The following is a 20,541-nucleotide window of genomic DNA, read 5'->3' as shown; positions in this document are numbered from 1 at the left end:
GCTCCGCGTGGACTTGCGGGCTCCCCTTGGTTCCGGTCCTGTTACGGTTTCCGGTATGGTTCGAAGTTTCCGGTTTCCTCAACGTGGAGGGAGACCTCCGGTATCGACAGCTCCCTTGGTGCTTCGTTCTTTTGGTGACTTGAGACACCCCCTCCGACATGGCTTCTTCTCGAGCTTCGGCCACGGTGCGGCTCTGGCCTTAATATTTGAAGATCGTTAGGGGTTTTTTTGCCCACATGTAGGGGAGCTGAGATGGGCTTCAACCGCTTTCTCAGATTCCGCACTCTGGGAAATGATGGATGGGGGGGCACCGAGGCAGGGGGATGGACTGGCTTGTTTCCTGAACGTGGAGCCCCTCCAGAGAGACCTGCCGCCACCGCCACCCTCACCCCCACTCCGAGACCACACTAGGGTTTCAAATTGGGCAAGGGTGAAGGCAGTTCTAAAAGAAAGCATGATAATAAAAAGTCCCCTGGACTGGGAGGTGGGAAATTTACACGTACTTGGATAAACCTCCTGTTTCCTCCTTGTCCTAGTTTCCTCCTGTAATGAGAGGAAGGCGGATTAAATGCCCCCTTGGTGACATTCTGTGTTCTATTATGTAGGTGTTAGTCCTAGCTTTGCCCCATTACTAGAGGTGTGGCCTTGGACTGATCACTTAACCCCACTTAATCATTTCTCAAAGGAAAATTTCAGGAAACAGATTAGTTCGGGATTTGGGAAGGACTTCCTAACAGTTAAAGTTATGGAAAATACCGCCATGATAGGTGGTGAGTTCACTGTCACTGGCGGTGTTTGAGAAGTTGAATGCTTGTCAGTTTTCCTGCATCTGGAAGAGAGATGGACTATGTGATTTAGACTCTTCAATTCTAAGGTTGTATAAGAAGATGAAAATCCTTTATCTTTTTCCTTCATAGGATTATTGTGATAATCAGATGACATGTATATATACATGTATTGAAATCTATAAAGTTCTGTATAGATTGAAGTAGTGTACTTGAAAAGTGAAAAAACATAGCCTCATAGAATTTCCTTTGTTTAATCAGATAGATAAATCTTCTTAATATGTTTGCTTTGGAATTCACTACTGAAATTTATTTTAGTCTTTTATTATCTAAATGAATCTAAGGAGACATTGAATTGGTAGCAAGTTTTAAATTTATTAGCATAAATGAACACTCAGTCTGGAACCCCAAAAGAAATTGCACTTGACTTCAGAGATCTTAAAACTTAATAAAATAAACAAAGGATAGAAATATATTTATTGGAAAATCACTAAGAGAAATATGGATTTTATTAGTTTCATCCAACATGTTTTTGTCCTTAGTATGTTTTTATGTGACCAATATACTAAAATGCAACTACTGCTTTTTCTGAGTAGAGAAAGAGAGTTCCAGATGATATCTTGCCTATTTCTATAGAGCAAGGAATAGTATTTGGGTCCAGAATTAACACATCAGACAGTTCACAAGTTTGCTTCAATTGCACTTTAGGTTAACACTGATCTTTGATTTTATAGGCAACCAAAACTCCTAGCAGGACTCCTGAAGACACTGCCTCCCCTGTAGTGAAGAAGCCTCATATCTATTATGGCAGTTTGGAAGAGAAGGAGAAAGAGCGCCTTGCAAGAGGGGAGTCGGGGATGTTGGGGAAGGAAGGCATTAAAGCTGGAATTGAGGCCGGAAATATCAACATAACTTCTGGTAAGGTTACTTTTGAACCAGTCTTGTTTTGCCTACTTTGGCTCATTTTAAGTAAGTGTTTTTTTCTAGACTTGGACAGCAAAGTCTGATATATCTACTATGGGCCTTGATAAAAAAAATAAAGTTTTGCATTGCCAATTATAGTCTATCTTGGAAGAATTTCTCTTTATGAAAATGTGGTTTATAAACAGCATCTCTAGGACTAAATTTTACTTTGTCTTCCCTGTTCCCATATTTCTGGAGCTCATCTGGAGCTCATTCTTATGTATTAATATTCCAATTTGTATTAAATTCTACTAGATTGCATTAGATCAGTGAGCAAACCTATGGCATGGATGCCAAAAATGGTATGCAGAGAATTCTCTCTGGTCAAGTGGCTGCCCTGCCCCAACTCCTCTCACCCCCCCCCCCCCCCCTTACCAGAAAGGCAGAGGGACTCAGGTAGAACTGTTCCCTTCCCCCTATCCACATGCCTAAAGATATTTTTTCACATCACCTGCCGCCCCTCTGCCGAGCAGCTCATTGGGAACTCACAGGGAGCAAGGCGGCAAAGCTGGAGGGGAGTGGATTGCTCTGGCCGCTGCTCTTCCTCTTTCTATGCATTCTGAGGACATTCCTCATTTCACCTGCCCCTCTGCCCAGCAGCTCAATGGGAGTGCTTCCTCCCTCCCCTGTGTTGGGTAAGGGGAATGGGGTCAAGTTGTATATAGCACTCATTAGGGGGGAGGGGCAGGCATGACACTGGGGAGGGGTGCTTGGCACCCCATCTCTAAAAGCTTTGTCATCACTGCACTTAGATTGTAAATTCTTTGAAGGTAGAGACTAAATCAATCAAGAAGTATATAGCACTTTCAATGTGCCAGGCATTTGCAACACACTAAGGATATGGGTACAAGGAATAAAATATTCCTTACTCTGAAAGAGTTTATATTCTACTGGGAGAGATAACAGTTGCATGTGTATGTATGTAATATGTATGGGTACACACACATATATGTATATAGATACACATACATATATATCATAAATTTAAAGTGAATAAATACAAATATTTACAAAGTAAAGAAAGACAGAACAGTTGAATAAAATGCCTTGTTTTCATATTTACCACAGGGCCTAACACAGTAGACACTTAAATGTATATTGAATGTTAGAATTCTTCGAGTAGTTATTCTTGTCATCTTGCATCTTCCTAGATGCCCTTTCTCCTCAACTTTTTTTTATAGGACTATTCCTATGGATTATGAGTATTTTTACCAGAAAATCGCTCAAAGTAAGTTCAGAGAATCATATTCTGCCTTCTCAAATATGTTTAGCATGGTTCTGACATTATTATTTTAGACCAGCATGGTCATATTCCTCTTTTTTTTTTGCATCTGTTTTTATTTTATCCTTTCCCTGTGCTACATCTAAACAACTGAGACCACAACCTAGCCAGATCTCCTTAATGTTGACTCTAGTTTTAGAATCAGTTTTTTTCCTGATATTATCTGTGAACTTGTTTTGTTTTTGTTGTTTTAATTACAGGGTGTCCTAAACTCTTAATGCATTTCAAAGTTTTATTTTTTTTTTAAAATACAATTTGAGATCTGATATAACTAAGCCCCCTTCCTTCATTTTTTTTTCATTAATTCCCTTGATATTGTTGGCCTTTTGTTCTTCCAGATGAATTTTATTATCATTTTTTTCTAGCTCTATTAAATAATACTCTTCTAGAATATTATGCTCAGTTTTGCTGGGTAAGTGATTCTTGGTTGTAGTCCTAGGTCCTTTACCTTGCAGAATTTCATATTCCACACCTTCTAATCCTTTAATGTAGAAGGTGCTCGGTCCTATGTAATTCTGACTGTGGATCTATGATATTTGAGTTGTTTTTTTCTGAATACTTGTAGTATCTTCTCCTTGGCCCAGGAGTTCTAAAATTTGGTTATAATTGTCCTGGATTTTAAATCTTGGGATCTCTTTCAGGAGGTAATCAGTGGGTTCTTTTGATTTCTGTTTTCCCCTGTTCAAGAATAATATGATATGATCATGATTTTCAGGCAGTCTAATGATTTTTAGGTTATCTCTCTTGGATATGATTTCTAGGTCAGGTTTTTTTTCCCCCCAGTGAGATATTTCAGATTTTCTTTTTTTTTTCCCATTCTTTTGAGGTATTGTTATTGTTTCCTGCTGTCTTATGAAGTCGTTAGCTTCCATTTGTCCAATTTTAATTTTTAAGAAGCCATTTTCTTTTTTGAGACTTTGTACTTCCTTGTTTAGAGAGTTATTTTCCTATATTTCCTTTTTTAGGGATTATCTTCAGTGAATTTTTGCTTTAAGCTGTTGACTTTTTCTATCATTTTGTTTTCTAATTTTTCTTCTAAGTCTCTTATTCATTTTTTGATTCTCTTTTGGAGCTCTTCCAGGAATTCATTTTGGACCTAATATCTTTTCATGTTTGCCTTTCAGGGTTCACACATTTCAGTTTTAGCATTGCTGTTCTCTTTTGAGCTTGTATTTTGGTCTTCCTTTTTGTGGAAATCACTTTCAAGGGTCAGGCTTTTTTTTTTCTTTTACTAAATTGTTTTTGAGGGTTCTTTTTGTAATCTTGCATATATGTTGAGGCCCTGCTATGTGTCTAGGGTGGTAGGAATACTGTCCCTGGATTCTCCCAGGTGTCACATACAGAGAATTTAGCTGGACTCCACTCCTCAGCCACTTACTAAAGCTTTAATTTTTAATAACTTAAAAGTGTATTAAGAGTTTTGGGATACCCTGTATTTAGATTGCTGTATTTTATTAGAATTTATTTCCTTTTGACATTGTATAGTTTATTTTGTATTTTGAAAACATTCGTATAAGGGATCCAGAGGTTTCCCCAGATCACCAAAGGTGGCCTGTGATAAATCCTGTTCTAGCTTATTTAAATGAATCCAAGGAGACAATGAATTAATAGCTTAATTTGTTATTGGTAACATAAATGGACACTCTGTTTGGAACCCCAAGAGAGTTTGCACCTGTCAAAATTTCTGTAGAATTTTTCATTTCATTTTCATGTAAGTTTGTCAGTCATGCCCCCATATCAGCATTGCTTTGATGAATACAAGGATACAACTTGGACTCTCTGGTTTTTTTTTTGAACAAAAGGCCTAACTAATTAATTCACTAAAAGTATTTAGGATTCTGGGCTCCTAGAGTGTCTTTTCTCTAGAGTTCATCAAAGCTCTGTATTTTGTTCTTTTGTTTAGTTGGGATTACATCAAGTAGAATAAGAGATGTGTAGTACCATTATACTCCTTTTAAAGTTGTGGAATTTTGAGATAGGTGATGAATTTTGAGCACTATACTCTTGCTCTTTCTTTGCATAGGGGAAGTCTTTGAAATTGAAGAACATATCAGTGAACGACAAGCAGAAGTATTGGCTGAGTTTGAGCGAAGGAAGCGAGCCCGGCAAATCAATGTTTCCACGGATGACTCTGAAGTAAAGGCTTGTCTTCGAGCCTTGGGTGAACCAATCACACTCTTTGGAGAGGGCCCTGCTGAAAGGAGAGAAAGGTCTGGATATCTCTGGATAACTAACTGACTTCACAAAATATATTGAAGTTTTTTTCTTTTTGTGATATATTCTAGTCACAAGATTTGAACTAGTCAGTACACCTGAGACTTGATCATTGGCTTTAGATGTCTTAGTCCTTTACTATTTTACTTACCTGTTTTAGACAATAAGATAATTCTTAAGCCATTTTGGATAAGACTTTTTAAAATGCTGAATTTTCCATCATAATCAGTGAAACTAAATTATTGTGAGATTAATTAAATTACAGTGAGATTAAATAATATCAAATTATTTAAAATCAGTGTTAAAATTTGGGATTGGTTAAATATTTGTGCTGGAGGTTTAAAAATTATCTAAAATAATAGGCATCAATACATGTTTTACTCCTCAACTATTTAAATTATAATAAAGCCTTTTCATGTATAACTCAAGAAGAGAAAGATACCCTTTACCTTCCACATGTTTCTGCCTTAAGCAAATGATTAAGAGTATGGAAAATCTGTTTTGTTTTGAAGTATGTATATGCTGTGGTGATAAACAGATCTAGGAAAATTAGCTGGCTTTGGAGAGGCCTTCCTTTCTTAAACATAGAGCTTGTAAATTCTGGGAAGATGCCCCAGTAGAGTGCTGAGCCTGCAGAGAAAGGAAGAATGGCAGAAAAGGAACAGTGAAGCAGGAACAGACTGGGCATCTTTAATTTTTGTTTTTAATTGGATTTTGAGTGAGGAGAGAATATTGAAATTTTGACTTGGTTTTAGTGACTACTCTTTCCTTTTATGAGGAGCAATTTGCTTTAGTGAATAGAGGGCCAGCCATGAAGTTACAAATCTGAGTTCAAGCCTTGCCTTTGACACATACTAACTATGTGACCATTGGCATGACAGTCTTTCAGTCCCCTAGAAAACTTTCTTTGACTCACGATTACAGAAGAATTTCTAGAGCAAATGAGACAACAATTTTAAAGCATTTAGCACAGTGCCTGCACATAATCAATCTGTTGATTGAGACTAATCTGTGTCAGTGAAAGGATATTTTATAGTTGGAGTTCCCCAAACTGATGAAATTAAAATTCTGGGCCCCAAAATACAAATTAGTTTTCTTTTATACACATTTAAAAGAAAATATCTCATACCAATTAAGTTAAAATCCTTGTCTTTTTTTTTACAGATTGAGAAATATTCTCTCTGTGGTTGGCACAGATGCCTTAAAAAAAACCAAAAAGGATGATGAAAAATCCAAAAAATCCAAAGAAGAGGTAAGATGTTCCTGCTATTACCCTTCAGAGACAGAAAAGGAATTTATTTCATGTTGTCTTTTTCATGGTTTGTGCTGTTGGAATTAGTTTGTTTGCTGTAGGGAAAAGTTTACTTTTGAATGTGTCTATATTTTAGTTTGATATTGAATTAAAACCCATGAAGTATGCCCATTACCAATCTTTAGTGTTGGTGAGATAGGACTGCTTGTGGTCTGACACTTGTTCTTGGTGTGTTCCTCAGTATCAGCAAACCTGGTACCATGAAGGATCCAGCAACCTGAAGACTGCTAGGCTGTGGATTGCTAACTATTCACTACCTAGGTAAGGAGAGGCCCCAAGATAAGGGATGAGGGGAGACTTATTTTTAATTGCTATCTCCCAAAAAGTAAGAATTGGCCTCTAAATTGAATGTTTAAGAGGCAGCTAGGTCACCTAGTAGAAAGAGTGTGCTAGGCCTGGAATTGGGAAGACCTGGGTTCAAATGTGGCCTCAGGCACTTCCTAACTGTGTGACCCTGTCAAATCACCTAACTCTAGTTGCCTAACCCTTACTGCTGTTCTGTCTTAGAATTGATACTAAAGGTAAGAAACTGGTGGCTCAATTGATTGAGAGCCAGGCCTAGAAACAGAGGTCCTAGGTTCCAATCTAACCTCAGACATTTTCTAGCTATATGACTCTGGACAAGTCACTTAACCCCCATTGCTTAGCCCTTACTGCTCTTCTGCTTTAGAACCAATACACAGTATTGATTATAAGATGGACGGTAAAAGTTTAAAAATAAAGTAAAATAAAAAGAATTGATACTAAGACATAAGGGGGGGAAAGTGAATATTTAAATGAAACTGCCTGGCAGAAACAAATCTTGCTTTATGTGCTGCCAGTCACATTGCCTTTTTTGATGATGATGTGGTGTTCCTGTTCCTGTGTCACAGGGCAATGAAGCGCTTGGAAGAAGCACGGCTCCATAAAGAGATTCCAGAGACATCTAGGACATCCCAGAAGCAGGAACTGCACAAATCTCTTCGGGTAAGAGATAGTCTCTAAGCTATTGTCTTGAAGGCATTTCCGGTCAAACTTATCTCTTGCTCAAAATCTTTTGTTAGGAAGGAAAAGTGGGGTATGAGTAGCTCCTGTGCTCAGCTTGCTACTTCCTAAGGAAGGATCTGAGTTTTCAAGGCACATGCTGTGCTCTGCTTAGCAGAGGCTTGCTTTTTTGCCTGTTCACCAATCCTACCCTTCCCGGCCTGGAGCTATGCTACCATGGGTGCTCTTAGTTGTGCTTCTTGTTGACTGGGAGAATAGACCTGTAGAAAGCAGCAGGTTGTATCCCAAGAGATGTCTCAACTCCTTCTTAGCATGGGCAGGATATCAATATAGATTTCTACTATCTATGAGTATACAAAAAAATAATAGCTTTGGGGCATGGCAAGTCAAAAGTTGGGTTGAGGATAAGGTCTACCATTTAAATTGAGGTTTGTTTAGTAACAGCCATTTGTTTTCTTTTCAGTCTTTGAATAACTTCTGCAGCCAGATCGGAGATGATCGACCCATTTCCTATTGTCATTTCAGTCCTAATTCCAAACTACTGGCCACAGCTTGTTGGTAAGTTTAATTTCTTAAGGATGTTTTTATTTGAGCTAGGAATTGCTTCACTAAAAAAGCAATATTAGGACTTATTATTCTTCTCACATCCATTTCATCATCTACTCTTGGTCCCTCACTGAGTTTTGGGTTGAGGGGAGAACCTGATACTCTAGACCCATATTACAGTGCAGATTTCAATTTTCTTTAACTCTTGGATTGATTCCCATTTGTCAGGGATAGAATGAAATGTAGCAGCTTGCTCTGTGCACTGTGCGCATGTTCAGAGGTCCCAAGCACATAATGATCAAAGTTGTGAGACCTGGGCTTGATACATTCCTGCTTGCTTCTTTTTCCTCCCCTTCACAAGGATGAACCTTTCTTTCCATCAGGCACAGATTGGAGGGTAGGGGGCAGGGTCATGGTGGAAGAAGATCCTGTCTTTTCCTAATGTTATCGAGACACCTCTTCCTTCCTAGAGCAGCCCTGGCTGAGATGCTTTCCTTTCTGTTTGATAGGAGCGGACTGTGCAAACTCTGGTCTGTCCCTGACTGCAACCTTCTGCACACCCTAAGAGGTAGGTTGGAGTCTCTTCCTTAGAACAGATTGTCTTTCATGTTCTGCAATGAGACAAATGGTCCATTCTCTCTAGGAAATTACATTGGGAGGGACCTATGATAGATACACAGTTAAATAAATACAACTACTTTGAGGAGAAAGCACTAACAACTGGAGAACCAATAATAGCTTTTCTTTGGAGCCAATCCTTAGCAGAACCTAGAAATTTAAGAGGCAGAAATGAGAAGATGGCTATATCTAGGCAATGGGGATGGCCACTGCAGAGGCCCATAGACAGAGAATAAACAGGCCAATTTGGGGGACAGCAGGTAGGTCAGCTTATCTGAAACACAGAATGAGGGAGATGAGGAAATTATGTGAAATAATCCTGGAAAAGTAGGCTGGAAAGCTAGGCTATGAAGGGCTTTAAATACTCTCCAGAGAGTGTCTGAAGAGAAGAGCCAGATATGCCTACCATGGAAATAGAAAGGCATGGAGGGACAAGGGAAGGGACTGAGTTTTGTTTGGGACATTCTGAATTTGAGAAACCTCTAGAAAATAAATGCAAGGAGATTTTCATCAGGCAGTTGCTAATGTAGGAATAGAGTTCAAAAGAGTTTGGGCCTTGATAATGTCAGTTGCAAATTGTAGAAAAATGAGAATTGAACTCATGGGAGTAGATGAGATCCCCAAAGTAGAATGGAGAGAGAGAAGAGGGCCCAGGACAGCCTTGCATGGAGTAGATGCTTAGTAAATGCCTTTTGTTTAGTTTTTCTGTGACTTTATAGAAGGATCTTATTTACATGTCATTTCTTCCCTCTCTCTGGTTCTCCCATTCCACTGCTGACAAAACTAAGGCTTTTATAGGCTTCATATTTTTGTTAACCTAGATCTTTACTGTCAAATTGTCCACTTCTATGTTTGTCTGCTTGTATCATTACTATTGTTGCCAGAAGAGAGTGGAAACTCTCTCTAGTATGTATGCTTTAGCTACTGTGGCAAAAGATGCTAGCTGTAATTTTTATCTTTTAGGCCATAATACTAATGTCGGAGCAATTGTTTTCCACCCCAAATCCACTATTTCCTTGGACAAGAAAGATGTCAATCTAGCCTCTTGTGCTGCTGATGGGTCTGTGAAACTGTGGAGTCTAGAAAGGTAAGGTTTGGCTGATATTCAAATTCTTTCCAGTTCTAAATCCTGTGAAATAAGAAATAAATTGGGGAACTCCCCACCCAAAAAGGCATCAGCCTGCATAGCTGTCCCCTCCATTCCTACTTGAGACTTTCACTAGAGTACTAAATGTTAGAATCTCTGTCTAGTTCCTTCTCCATTTTTAGTGTGGATAAATGCAAAACATTCAATGTATTTTCTTAGAATAAAGTACAGATCTACTATGAAGGACAGTTGGTAAATAAGAGAACAAGGGCTCCTTCCACAGGGCACAATGGAAGTGTAGGATGAAATGGGATGGAGACTCAGGAAAGTGGCAAAAACTAATTGAGGGAAACTTCCTAACAGTGACAGCTCTCCAAAAGTGCAGTGGGTTCTCTTGGTAGGTAATCGATTTCCTCTCATTAGAAATCTTTAGGTAGAGCCTTGATAACTGTTTGTTGGGCATAGCCAGACTTCTTTTACTACTATGGGTTTGACTGGGTCATCAGGCCAGGGCAGATGCTAGATATCTGCTCTGCCTCCTCTCCCATTTCATACCAGATACAAAGCCTGGTACTCCACTTCCCCTTCCTTGGAGGAAGCAATCTACTCAACACTGGAGAGTGTCCTGACCTGGCTAGGTCTACCTCAGACTTTCCTCACCCCTTTATAACCAGCCTGGCCCCAGTACTTTGCTGACTCACCATAAGGGATCAGGGTGTTGTTCTCTCTTCTCCACTATTTACTCCCCCACCCCCAGTAGTGTCAGTAGTGTCACACCTTTCTTAGAAAAACTTTTGCTATTGTGAATGAAAGGCCTGACATTCTCGTACCCTGTGGCTAGTACTCAGAAGCTCCTTCAGCCTTTGCCCCCTTCCTGTGTCTCTATCCCGTGTCACCTCACACTTCCATTGTGCCCTTTGGAAGGAAGCCTTGTTATCTTATTTACCAATTGTCCTTCTTATTAGATCTGGGTCTTATCCTCAGAAAATACATTGTATATCTTACATTTATCCATGTATGTGTAGAATGTTAGCCTCTTAAGAAAAGGGATAGTTTAGTTTTATCTTTGTATCTCTAGTGCTTGGTAACTACTTGCCTGCTACATAGAAATCACTTAATAAATTCTTACTAATTGGATTCCCTTATGGGGTATTGTGTTGCATAAGTACTTATGATTGATTGAAATAGGGGCCTTCAGGGGCAGCTGGATAGTTCAGTGGATTGAGAGCCAGGCCTAGAGATGGGAGGTCCTAGGTTAAAATTTGGCCTCAGCTATTATGCTAAAAGGAATAATGAACTAGAGGAATTCCATGCTAATTGGAACGACCTCCAGGAATTGATGCAGAGTAAAAGGAGCAGAACCAGGAGAACTTTATACAGAGATTGATACACTGTGGCACAATCCAACGTAATGGACTTCTCCATTAGTGGCAATGCAATGTCCCTGAACAACCCGGAGGGATTTACAAGAAAGAACACTATCCATATTCAGAGGAAGAACTGTGGGACTAGAAACACAGAAGAAAAACAACTGCTTGATCACATGGGTTAATGATTAGGGATATAGACTCTAAACGATCACCCTAACGCAAATATTAATAATATGGAAATAGGTCTTGATCAATGATACATGTAAAACCCAGTGGAATTGTGAGTTGGCTACAGGAAGAGGTGGAAGGAGGGAAAAGAAAGGACATCAATCATATAACCATGGAAACATATTAAAATTAAACAAGTAAATTTTAAAAATTTAATAATAAAATTTGGCCTCAGATATGTCCTAACTGTGTGACCCTGGGCAAGTCCCTTAACCCCCATTGCCTAACCCCTACCATCTGGCTGCCTTGGAACCAATACACAATATTGATTCTAAGGTGGAAGGTGAGGGAGAAAGGAAGGAAGGAAAGAAGGAAGGAAGGAAGGAGTTTCAACAGGAGATCTGGTATTCAATCCCACAGATATTCCAAGAAGAGTGGTAGCTAGGGTTTGAAAAGGAATTAGAGGATTCTTTATCTTTACCCATTCTCTTAGTTTCCATTGCAGACAGTGTGCCCAGCTTTCTCATTAAGCTCTGAGATCCATGTTGGCTTCCAGGAGGATAAGCTATTTTGCCTTTCTTAAAGAAAACACTAGTCTGAAAAGCCTTTTTTTTTTCCCTTTTAAACCTTTCTGTCTTGGTATCAGTTTTAAGACAGAAGAGCAGAAAGGGCTAGGCAATTAGGGTTAAATGACTTGTCCAGGGTCACACAGCTAAGAAATGTTTGAGGCCACGTCTGAACAGAGGTCCTCCCAGCTTTAGGTCTGGCACTCTATACACTGAGGTACCTGGCCGCCCCCTGATAAGCTTCTGCAGTTTTCTTAGGGAGATCCAAACTATCCCCCAGTTAAGGGAGTTGAGTTAGTTATTCAGTCTGTTCAGTAGGCTGACTAATGATTTCTTTGGCAAGGCATTGGTTCTTAGTGACAGCCACAAAGGAGGTAAGAAAGAGGTTTTGTCTAGCTGTATTGCCAAGGTAGCAGAGCCTCCTTGGAGCCTGCTTCCTTTGGCAACAATGTCCTTTCCAAGTATTAGTGCTAACAGAATGACCTTTTTGTTGTCTTTGTAACTGGGGTACTATTGCCCAAAGGAGAGCTGGTAGACATCTGAATATTATTGCTTAGTTTCCTGTCTACAGGAACTATGTTTAGGCTACTTAGCATGTGTTTCTTTAAGAGTTAATAAGCATCTTCTCTCTGCCAGGCTGAATCTTACCTGTTGGCACAGGGAGTTTTAATTGGCTTTGGTAATGCTACAGCAAATGTACTTCTCTAGAGGTTTGATTAATCTTATGCATACACATTGACAAAGTTTCCTTTTTTAATTGCTCTCTTTAGGGTGTATGTTATTCCCTTTCACAAGAGTCTCAAGTTTTCTTTCTGTCGTTGCTGGGTAGCTGGATTTAACAGTAACCAAAATGAGGCAAAAGCTCAATGTGCTTTGGCATTAATTGTTCTTTCCACTTGGAAAAGATTCCTATTTGTAATTTGGTTTCAGTGAATTTGTTCAGATCACATATCTTCCCTTGGCCTTCCAACATGGGTATTTTTTCCAATGTCCCAGCACTAGTTGTGTCAGAATAGTCGCATTAGCTGAGGTGACTCTGTTTAAGTAAAAAGAATTAATATCAGGTGAAGTGTCTGGCTCACTTCAAGTCTCAGGGTAGCACAAGGACAGGGCATTAGGAACATCCTAGTAAATGTTTTTGGCTGACCAAAAGTATGAGTTAATTCTTAGCTGAGTATAAATCATCAGTACATGTTTATTAATTACCTACTATGTGCCTGTCAAATTCAGTTAAACTGTATGGGTTTTTTTTTTATAAATAATGATAATTTTTGTGGGGTTTTTTGCACTTTTATTTTTGTCTCTGGAAAAGTTGTTTAGCAATGGGAAAAGTTTAAATGGCCATGTTTGATGGGGCTAAATACAGTACAGTAAACATTATTTGAACACCTACTATGTACAAAATAAATATACAAGGGCCCAAAATCCCTGCCCTTAAATTCATAATGTACTGTTGAGAACTGGCAAATTTTATAAACCCCATAGGGACCTCCCTCCTTGAGGATACATGTTTTTCCTGAGCAGACTATTATAATGAGATTTTCACAGCTCCCTTTCCTTTAGACATTTAAGAAAATAAGTGCATTCCTCAGTGTCTTTGCTTTGAATCTTGTACACCTTTACCCCTTCAGGGAACAATCAAAGTCAGAAATAAGCAGTTTTACAAAGAAGTCCCCGAGTTTTTGTGGCTCTCTTGAATCATTGTTGCCATAGGCAAGTTCTGCCTCAAGTCACTTCAATTTAGACCCAGGTAGCCTGGCATAATAGAATGAGCAGGAGACCAATTACTGATCTAATTTGGCCAAGCAGCATTTTTTAATCTTGGGCAAGTCAAGTTACTTCCTCAGCCTATATTTCAGTTTCATGTGTAAAATGAAGGAAATAGATTAGATGATCTAAGTTTTCTCCTAGCCCTAACATTTAAAGATGCTTACGTTCACTTTGGGTAGCATTCAGCTTGGTCACTGTGAGGATGGTCCTTTGACACAGTAGATACTCGAGAAATGTTAAATGAATGACTCTGTGTGTGTGTGTGTGTGTGTGTGTGTGTGTGTGTGTGTGTGTGTGTGTGTGTGTGTTTTGTAACTCTGATGTGCTTGGATTTCTTTCAGTGATGAGCCTGTGGCAGATATTGAAGGCCATTCAGTACGTGTAGCACGGGTGATGTGGCATCCCTCGGGACGTTTTCTGGGCACCACCTGGTAAGGCATTTTGTTCTCAACTAGACTATGCCTTTCTGTTCCATTGAGCTTTAAGGCAGGGGTTCTTAACCTTTTGGGGGGTGTCATGGATCTCTTTGACCATCTGGTGAAACCTATGGACTCCTCAAAATAATGTTTTGAAATGCATACAATAAAGCACATAGGTTACCAAAGGAAACAAATTATATTGAAACAGTTATCAAAATATTTTAAAGCATCAAGTCCACAGGCCCCAGGTTAAGAATCCTTGCTTTAGAGCAATCTTCTTTCGATATGAGTTTCATAAAATGGGGTGGGACAAGGATAAATATGCAGAATAATTAGAATCTAATTATTTGTTTTTGATTTGCAAACTCCAGATAACTTCTCTTGAGACATTTTAAGGTGAGAATTTATTGCAGAGTTCCTGAAGCTGACCGTTTCTTGGTCTTTCTCTTCTATCACTTTGTTCTCCTTGAACAACATATTGAGGACCCTGATCTTTATTAACCCTTTCAAGTTTTTCCCATTACTTTCAGAACCAGTGGCAGAATTGTAACATAGATCATGGCAAACATTTGGAGCTGTGTAGAGTAGACACCATGGTTATTGATACTAGAAAGGCTTCTTTATGTGTGTGCATTTACATGAACTGTTTTAAAGGTACATCTTTATAAGGATGCCCATTATCACCACTATTATTTAATATAGTAGCAATTAGAGAAGAAAAAGAAATTGAAGGAATTAAAGTAGGCAATGAAGAAACTAAACTATCACTCATTGCAGATGATATGATGCTTAGAGAATCCTTGAAAACCAATTAAAAAGCTAATGGGAAAAAGTACAGCTTCACCTATGGGTCCAGTATTAACCTTTCCCCAGGGTCTTACAAAGTAGATACTTAATAAATACTAATATCTTCTCCCTTTGATTTTTAGCTATGACCGTTCATGGCGCCTGTGGGACTTGGAGGCCCAGGAAGAGATTCTGCACCAGGAAGGCCATAGCATGGGTGTATATGACATTGCCTTCCACCAGGATGGCTCTTTGGCTGGCACTGGGTAGGACTTCTAGGCCTTAAGCATAACCCTTCTAAGCTGCTAGTGGTAACTAAAGAAGCCATATTCTGTATTCGCTTTGTTTCAAACAGAATTAAATTGACTATTCTAGCCCATTCTTTTCTTAATTGTCTTCAGAGGAATAAACTCCATCATTCGATCCCTTTTCTAATTTCAATTTTCTTTCTTTTTTAAATTAAATTCTAAATTTTTTCCTTCCCACACCCTTCACTCCCACTCATCATTAGTCCATTTGCCTCACAAACTTAATGGCCAGTGATTTCTTCCTATTTTTTATATCTTTTGCTTTTGCTAAAATTTAAGCCTATTCTTATTTGGGTCTATTCTTTAAAAAAATTATCAGTATCTTTTAATTTTTCCTTTTGTTGTTCAGATCTTAAGGTTATCATAGGTTAATTTTGTTCCAGGAACTGGCATAATTGAACTATTCATTGCAAGTCTATTTTTCCTTCTAGGGGACTGGACGCATTTGGTCGTGTATGGGACCTACGTACAGGACGATGCATCATGTTCCTAGAGGGCCACCTGAAGGAGATTTATGGGATCAGCTTCTCCCCAAATGGGTAAACCAAGTTCATTGAACTTAGAGAGTGGAATAGAGTATTGATCAACATTTAAGTGACCAGTAATGAGGCAGTTTTGGATTTCAGTTTGACTTCTTTCTTTTTATACCACAGATACCATATAGCAACTGGCAGTGGAGACAACACATGCAAAGTGTGGGATCTGAGGCAGCGGCGTTGTGTCTATACCATCCCTGCCCACCAGAACTTGGTGACTGGAGTCAAGTTTGAGCGTAAGCCCTTCTCTTTGGATTCAGCTTTCCAAAAGACAACACCAAGGCACAGCTCTTTCCTTACCTTTGGAAGTTACTCTGCTGGCCAGATTTCACTCAATTTACCCTTGAGAGAGTGAAACATCCAGAGGAAGAAAATCAGTTTTCGTCTCTCAACTGATAGCCCTTCATTCTCTCATGTTAGGTAGAATTATGGCAGAGAATACCTTTGGTTCCTAGGTTGGAAAGAAGACCCTCATTTGAACTGCTTCCCCTGTAGATCATTAAATATCCCAACATGTCTTCTCTGAACCAGACTAATAACAGAGACTTAGGTGGCCTCGTTCCTATTGCTCCACCTCAGAGTTGCCCTCTTCCCCATTGGGGTCCTGAGATTTCTGAAGTCGCCATACAGACCGACTCTCAGTGTTGTTCTTATTTGTGAATCTGGAAGAATTTTTTCTGGGTGGGTTGTTCAGTCTTTTGGGGGTACTTTTATTTTGTCCTCTAGTCATGTTAAGCAGCAGCTCTTCTCTTTTCTCTCTTTAGCCATTCATGGGAATTTCTTGCTCACTGGTGCCTATGACAACACAGCCAAGGTCTGGACACACCCTGGTTGGTCCCCACTGAAGACCCTGGCTGGCCATGAAGGAAAAGTGATGGGCCTGGATATTTCCTCTGATGGTCAGCTCATAGCCACCTGTTCCTATGACAGAACCTTCAAACTCTGGATGGCTGAATAGACCCAGTCCTTGGACATGATTCTATAACTCAGATGTCTAGTCCCATTTCTCCCTTTCCTGCCAGTTTGGTCAGAAGAAGGGAATTGGTGGGGAATGTCACAAGTTCAACTTTGCCACTCACAGTGTGTGGAATAGGGGTAGGTTTGCCCCAAGGCAGCTAGTCCAGTTCCCCAAGTGGTTCTGGGCAATTCTACCCCCCATTTTCAGGGACCCCACAATGGACCATGTCGGCGTTACTGGGTTTTTTTTACTTCTGCTAAAGTGGATTCTTCCCCATCTCCTCCTCTACACCCCCAGGATTATGATACCTTTGTTCCCTTAATATAACTTCCATCATGTCCCCTGAAGCCAGACTCGCCAGGTCATAGTCACGTACTGTATTTGGAAGGGCCTTCCCACAAGCATGTGACTGGACTGCAGCTCCGAAGCTGACAAGTGTAGACTTGAATGTGAGTGTGCACTGCTCCACACATTCGTAGCATTATCAGAAGATATGCCCTCCTCTAAGGATTAAAGGATGAACCAGCAGAACACAGGCAACTGACTAGGGACTCTGGAGTCCTTTTTCTGTTGGGTTCACATGGGATACTGAACCAAGTTACAACTGAAAACTTGCTTGGGAGGAATTCTCTCTGCCATGCTTGTGCCCATTGGACTCCAGTGCTGGGCATTCCTTTTTCTATCCGCCCAAGCAGGGGGTTGCATCAGGAAGCAATAGTAATAAAAAGGTCACCAATGAGGCTTCCAACTTGTGTGCTGTACTTTGTTAGTCACCATAGAGATCTAACTGATGCCTGGACATGATATTCCGGAACCCGCATGTGGAGAGCTCTCACCTAACCCTGTCTTTGAATCCCATTCGAAGTGCTGCTACAAAGAATCACCCAATATAATCTTACCCTCACCCTCAGCCTACAAAAAAAAAAACAAAAAACCTTTTTGGATTTGGTTGTAACAAACAACCCTGGCTGAGAGGGACTTTTTGAAGATTTCTCCCCCTGTTAGAAGTAAAGTTTAATCAAAGAAATGGGTTAAGTGTCCTGGGTGTTGTCAGTAGAACCCTTCTTCATTTCTCTTGTTCAGGTCATTAACCTTCAACTTCTTTTTATTCTTTTGTGCCCCAGCCCAACTGCCACCACTGAATCAACTCAGAACAATCAGGAATTTGGAGGTGGCCACGACTCTACCTATAGAAGTGCTGGAAGAATCCCACCTGATACTTCCTTCCCCTTCTGGGCACAAAGCTCATTTCATGCCAGAAAGAATCTGTTTCTTTGTGATGGGTAGACTGAGAATGTAATTTCTAAATTATATGTTTCTTTTAACCAAATTCCTTTATCATTTCAGCATAGTACCTGGCACAAAGCAGTATATAAAAAACAAAAAGCCTTTCTTTCTGACTTAGAATTGTTATTTAGTTCCAAAGCAGAAGAGCACTAAAGATTAGGCAATTGGGGTTAAGTAATTTATCTAGGGTCACCCAGGAAGTTTCTGAGACCAAATTTGAACTTGGGACTTCCTGTCTCCAGGCCTGGCACTCTATCCACTGGGCCAACTAGCTGTCCCACATAGCAGACACTTACTAAAGACTCTTGACCACAAAACAATTTACCTGTTCTATGGAGTTCTGAAAAATAGTATTTTGCTTTTTTGCTGTAAGTGCCCAGTGAACTTTAGGAGGAGCCTTAAGGGGCTCTCCTTTTTGGCTATGCCATTTGCAAATAATTTACGTGTGCCAACAGTAAATTTTAGGTAGCTAGTGGGTGAGATAGCCCTTCCTCTAGCATGGCAGCCTGGCCTGTTGTACTGTGTTCATGAGACAAAGAAAGTGGGAAACAGTGTTACAAGGCAAAAGGTTATTGGCGTTTTGTATTGTAGCAGAAAAAGCACGGGTGACTCAAGGTCTAATGACTGCCATTAACCAGCTCTGCAAAGGGTCAATCACTGAACTTTTTTGACCTTGCTTGTACCTTTGCCAGCAATCACAGATTGCCTCCCTATCTCCCTACCTCCCGGGTTGTTAGGAGAATCAGATGAGAGATGATAGGGAAGTTTAATGTCCTAGAGGATAGAGACCTACGTATCAAGTCATATATGTTCCAAGATTGCATTTCCTTCCTTGAAACAAATTAAACCCCACACTTTTCCACAGTCATAATGGTGTTTCAGTCACCCCAAGGGTTTAGGTTCTATTTTGACTGAAAAAGAGCTCCAGTTGATGTAAGCAATAAGAGGTGTGTGTGATGCAGAGGAAAGATTTCCTTTCAGGGATCCCCTGGGGTGCACTTTGCCTGGCTCCAGGCCTCTTGGTGCTCTAAGCCATACCCCTGAGTTGCTGGAACATGATGAGCTCACTACCGAGTGTACCTTGGCTACAGCCTAAAAGGGTGAAGATGTGTAAAGAAATGAAGCCAACTGGGAGCTTGTTGACTCTAGATTGGTGCGATTATCTCCAGTGGCCTAGGCTTGGAGTGACATAGGCTACCTTGAAAAGATAAACAAGAAGTTGTCCGATTCCATGAGGGAAAAATTTCTTTTTCTCCTTTCAAGCAAGAGCAAGCCTGAAACTTGCCTGAAAAAGTCCAAGGGCACCATTTCTTCTCAAGGTCCCAGGTGTGAGTCAAGGCAATGTGTTATGTTGGAGAGAAGGATGAATTTGGAGTTAGGACCTAGATTTGAATCTTGACCCTCTTCAACTACCTGTTTCATTTCAGGCAAATCGCTTAATCTCCAGGGCCTCCATTTCAGGCTGTTCAAACTCTTAGAGCCCAGGTCATTGTGTCATATGAAAATGTATCAGGAGGCATGTGGGGGGCAGGAGGGAGTGTAGGGATGTGTGTGTGAACACAAAATCTATCAATATGCAGGACAGAAGCAAGATCAGTATTTTGGAATGTCAGCCAGGTAAGGAGAACTAAAGAAGCCTGAGATACTTTCAAGGAATCACCATGCTGAACAGACAATACTATGATCAAAGTTCCTAATTCATTGCTATATGGTTCTGTTCTGATGAGGTCAAACAGGCTTGGGATCAATGTAGTTTAACTGGAAATAGGGAGCCAGGGAATTGGGCCTTGGCTGGTAATGACAGCCTGGGATTCTTATGGTTCCTGACTCATTGGGATTGGTTCACAACTGGAGTCCCCAAATAGGGCCAGAACTTAGGTGGTCCCTCTTCAATAGACCTCTTAACTATCCAGGAGCTTATTTGAAAACTTCTTAGACTTCTAAGCTTCAGAGAATCTCCTAGTCACACTCCCTGTTCCCCCTATACCATTCAGTTCTGAAGTCCTCTACCATTTTGCCAAGGAGAAGTTAAATGTCCCAGACTCTCCAATTCTCCCAGCAGCCCTGACCTTGACCTCTCATAAAATTCAATGGAACCCTGGGCTCCATTTAGGGGATGTGAGGCATCTTATTACATGGTATATTTTGGTAGCAGATTATCTAATGTTGAGCAAGTGGAAAAATGATTCCAACCATAGCTAATTGTTGGATGCAAACCACTTGGATGGGAAAGGAGGTGAGGCAAAGATATAGGGAACCATCATCACAAGGTCTGCTCAAGGGAATGATTGAGAAGAGGAACAGAATTAGATAAGTCATTCCACATACATCCTCCTCTCCTCTCTCCCTGTTGGCTTCTCTGGCTTTAACAACTAAAATCCCATCTTTTACAGAAAGCCTTTCCCCAACACCTCTTATTTTTAGTGCCTTCCCTCTGTTAATTTCCCATTTATCCTGTACATAGCTAATTGGTTCATATTTATTTGCTTGTCTTCCCCAGTTAGATTGTAAGCTCCTTGAAGGCAGGGACCCCCTTTTGACTTTATATCCCCAGCATTTAGCTCAGTGCCTAGCACATAGTA

General features: G+C 40.2%; 1 protein-coding gene across 2 annotated transcripts; it reads left to right on the top strand.

The window, feature by feature from the left end:
• Positions 1-31: 31 nt before the first annotated feature.
• Positions 32-17,420, top strand: PRPF4 (pre-mRNA processing factor 4). Of its 2 annotated transcripts, none has more exons than XM_001362308.4 (14): positions 32-185; positions 1,520-1,703; positions 5,054-5,240; positions 6,409-6,496; positions 6,738-6,817; positions 7,429-7,522; positions 8,004-8,098; positions 8,596-8,654; positions 9,668-9,791; positions 14,007-14,096; positions 15,014-15,136; positions 15,610-15,717; positions 15,832-15,950; positions 16,479-17,420. In XM_001362308.4, the coding sequence occupies exons 1-14, from the start codon at positions 159-161 to the stop codon at positions 16,670-16,672; spliced, it is 1,572 nt and encodes a 523-aa protein (XP_001362345.1). In that variant the 5' UTR covers positions 32-158; the 3' UTR covers positions 16,673-17,420. The 2 variants fall into 2 exon arrangements, with proteins under 2 accessions (XP_001362345.1, XP_056668398.1); XM_056812420.1 differs by lacking the exon at positions 32-185 and adding an exon at positions 289-874.
• The last annotated feature ends 3,121 nt before the right edge of the window (positions 17,421-20,541 follow it).

Source organism: Monodelphis domestica, chromosome 1 (assembly GCF_027887165.1).
Source record: "Monodelphis domestica isolate mMonDom1 chromosome 1, mMonDom1.pri, whole genome shotgun sequence".
In the NCBI taxonomy this organism is placed as follows: Eukaryota; Metazoa; Chordata; class Mammalia; order Didelphimorphia; family Didelphidae; genus Monodelphis; species Monodelphis domestica.
This window is presented reverse-complemented; position numbering and strand designations above follow the sequence as displayed.

What these genes read in the sequence shown, in the direction of transcription:
- PRPF4 (XM_001362308.4), top strand. Translation starts at nt 159, where the DNA reads ATGGCTTCTTCTCGAGCTTCGGCCACG. An exon ending in CCTGCTGAAAGGAGAGAAAG is followed by an intron (nt 5,241 to 6,408) that starts GTCTGGATATCT and finishes TTTTTTTTACAG; the next exon opens with ATTGAGAAATATTCTCTCTG. An exon ending in GCTAACTATTCACTACCTAG is followed by an intron (nt 6,818 to 7,428) that starts GTAAGGAGAGGC and finishes CCTGTGTCACAG; the next exon opens with GGCAATGAAGCGCTTGGAAG.